The sequence below is a fragment of the Cryptomeria japonica genome, chromosome 11 (assembly GCF_030272615.1).
Source record: "Cryptomeria japonica chromosome 11, Sugi_1.0, whole genome shotgun sequence".
NCBI lineage: Eukaryota > Viridiplantae > Streptophyta > Pinopsida > Cupressales > Cupressaceae > Cryptomeria > Cryptomeria japonica.
The window spans coordinates 77,214,311-77,216,489 of NC_081415.1; the positions used below are offsets into that span (position 1 = coordinate 77,214,311).

The 2,179-nt window shown below is 42.3% G+C and overlaps 1 protein-coding gene across 1 annotated transcript; it reads right to left on the reverse strand.

Moving 5' to 3' along the window:
- Positions 1-287: 287 nt before the first annotated feature.
- On the reverse strand, positions 288-1,970 carry LOC131067240 (probable LRR receptor-like serine/threonine-protein kinase At4g36180). The gene has a single exon (XM_059214395.1). It carries the CDS (start codon positions 1,968-1,970, stop codon positions 288-290), a length of 1,683 nt encoding a protein of 560 aa, XP_059070378.1.
- Between the last annotated feature and the right edge of the window lie 209 nt (positions 1,971-2,179).

Below are 2,179 nucleotides of genomic sequence, written 5' to 3' on the forward strand. Positions count from 1 at the left end.
GAGATCTATGCTAATGAGCGTGGAAAGAATATATGTGTAGTATAGTTCTGTACCTTTGGAGGCCATACCCAGTCCACCAAGAGAGGAGCTACGGCTATTACCACCCTCATATGGCAGACTACTCAGCAAAACATAGCCATCCTCTATTGCTACAGCCATTGCACGTAAAAATACAATATTGTGTGGAATAGAGCCTGATAAGTTGTTAGACGAAAGGTCTAGGATCTGGAGCTGCTTCAGGGCGCCATGTTCTGAAAGAATGTTACCCCTGAATTGATTGTCGTTCATCACCAGTACTTGAAGAGATGAAATATTCCCAATTGACTTTGGAAGATGTCCGGAGAATTGTTTTGCCCAATATCAAGTAGTTGCAAAAATGTATAATTGGTAAACGAGGGAGCGAAGATTCCGCTGAGCTGATTATTTTTAAGTACCAAGTACTGAATGCTAGACGAGAAGATTAGCCGTTGGGGCATGCTTCCCTCAAGACTATTACCTCCTAAATTTAAGTCATAAATGCGTGATCCATCCTCAATTAAACACCAAGGAATCATTCCATCCAACATGTTATTTTCAAGATGTAACTGTAACCATAGAGACGAATTGCACAAGCTTGGAGGAATGTTACCGGTAAACAAATTATCTTTGAGCATCAATTGAAGAGGAGGCCCCTCAATTAGTTTTGTTAGAGCTGGCCACTCGGAAGGTATATTTCCACTTAATGCATTGCTAGACACATCCAAGATTCCTATCCCAGAATTCGGACCATTTGGAAAAAGGGACCCATGCAAATGGTTCTGTGATATATTTAGTTCATCAAAGGAAGCAGCCATGGCCCATAGCCAAGAGGGAATTTCTCCAACAAGACCGTTGTCAGCTAATGTCAAGGAATACAACGAGAACTGAGTTGAAATCCATGGTGGAATTTGACCGTCCATCTGACATGACACAAGTTCTAACTCAGAGAGCTGGAAGTTGGGAATCCACGATGTACTAATATTTAGTGTGCTATTGGATAGAGATAAACGCCATAAATTGGTAAGGTTACGGAAAAAATCCTCTGAAATTGTGAGCTCATGGTTTAATGAGAAAGAGAGAAGTTTAATAGAGGATGGTAAGCCCCAAGAAGGGGCACTCTCATTAAATCTATTTCCACGGGCATGGAGGTCAGTAAGGGAGGACAGCCCTGCAAATGACAACGGAAGAGTCGCTCTCAATTGGTTGAAGGAAACATCCAAGAACTCAAGCAAAGGGAGATTGCCCCATGTAAATGGAATTTGGCCACTCAATCGATTGTCTGAAATTTGGAGAGATCTCAAAGAAGAAAGATTGTTCAAACAAGATGGCAAGCTTCCACTCAGTTGATTCCCTCTAAGACTAATGTAACTGAGATTTGTGAGCATACAAATGCTAAGGGGTATTACCCCACCCAACCCATTGTACTCTATAATTATATCCTCAAGAAAATGGAGATTTCCCAAGCATGAAGGAAGATTACCTATCAATCCCACGTCTGATATCACTATTCCTGTAAGAGAAGGAAATTTGCAGAGGTTGTCAGACATGATTCCTCCTTCTGCACCATAGCCGTTTCGATCTGGCATCCACCTTATCTCCACCACATGGTTCTTGTGCTCGTCGCATTCTATGCCATACCACTCGCAGCAGTCTGTTCCATTCGCCCATTCATAGCCATAGCCCGCGGGGAAAGTTAAGGTGATGTTGAAGGATAGAAGAGCTTCGTATTCCTGCGGAGGACACCTGCATAAACAGATATATGTATTGGCAAAGAGGACGATTAAAAACACAGTACTAGTAGCGAACTTAACTATAGCCAACGCCATTGCAGGAATGATATGTTGTAGACGATTGGAAAGAAAATGCGTATATCGTGCTGTGAGAGCAGAGCATATTAAATAGTAGAAATGAGAGTGACGTAGCTGAGATCGCAGAAAAGCCTTGCAAAACATGGCCAATTTTGAGCTCTAATTACGTTACCGCGTGAAAAAAGTTTCCCGTGACTAAATCAACGTACGTGCACCACTCACTGAAAACGACAAGCGTGCATTCAGCACGTATGGATGTATTTACATCATGATACGGACTTGCAGCTGTTTTTCTATGCACCGCATTGTGTCGGTCGAACTAGTCCAAGATAAATATTACACTCGACCGGGCT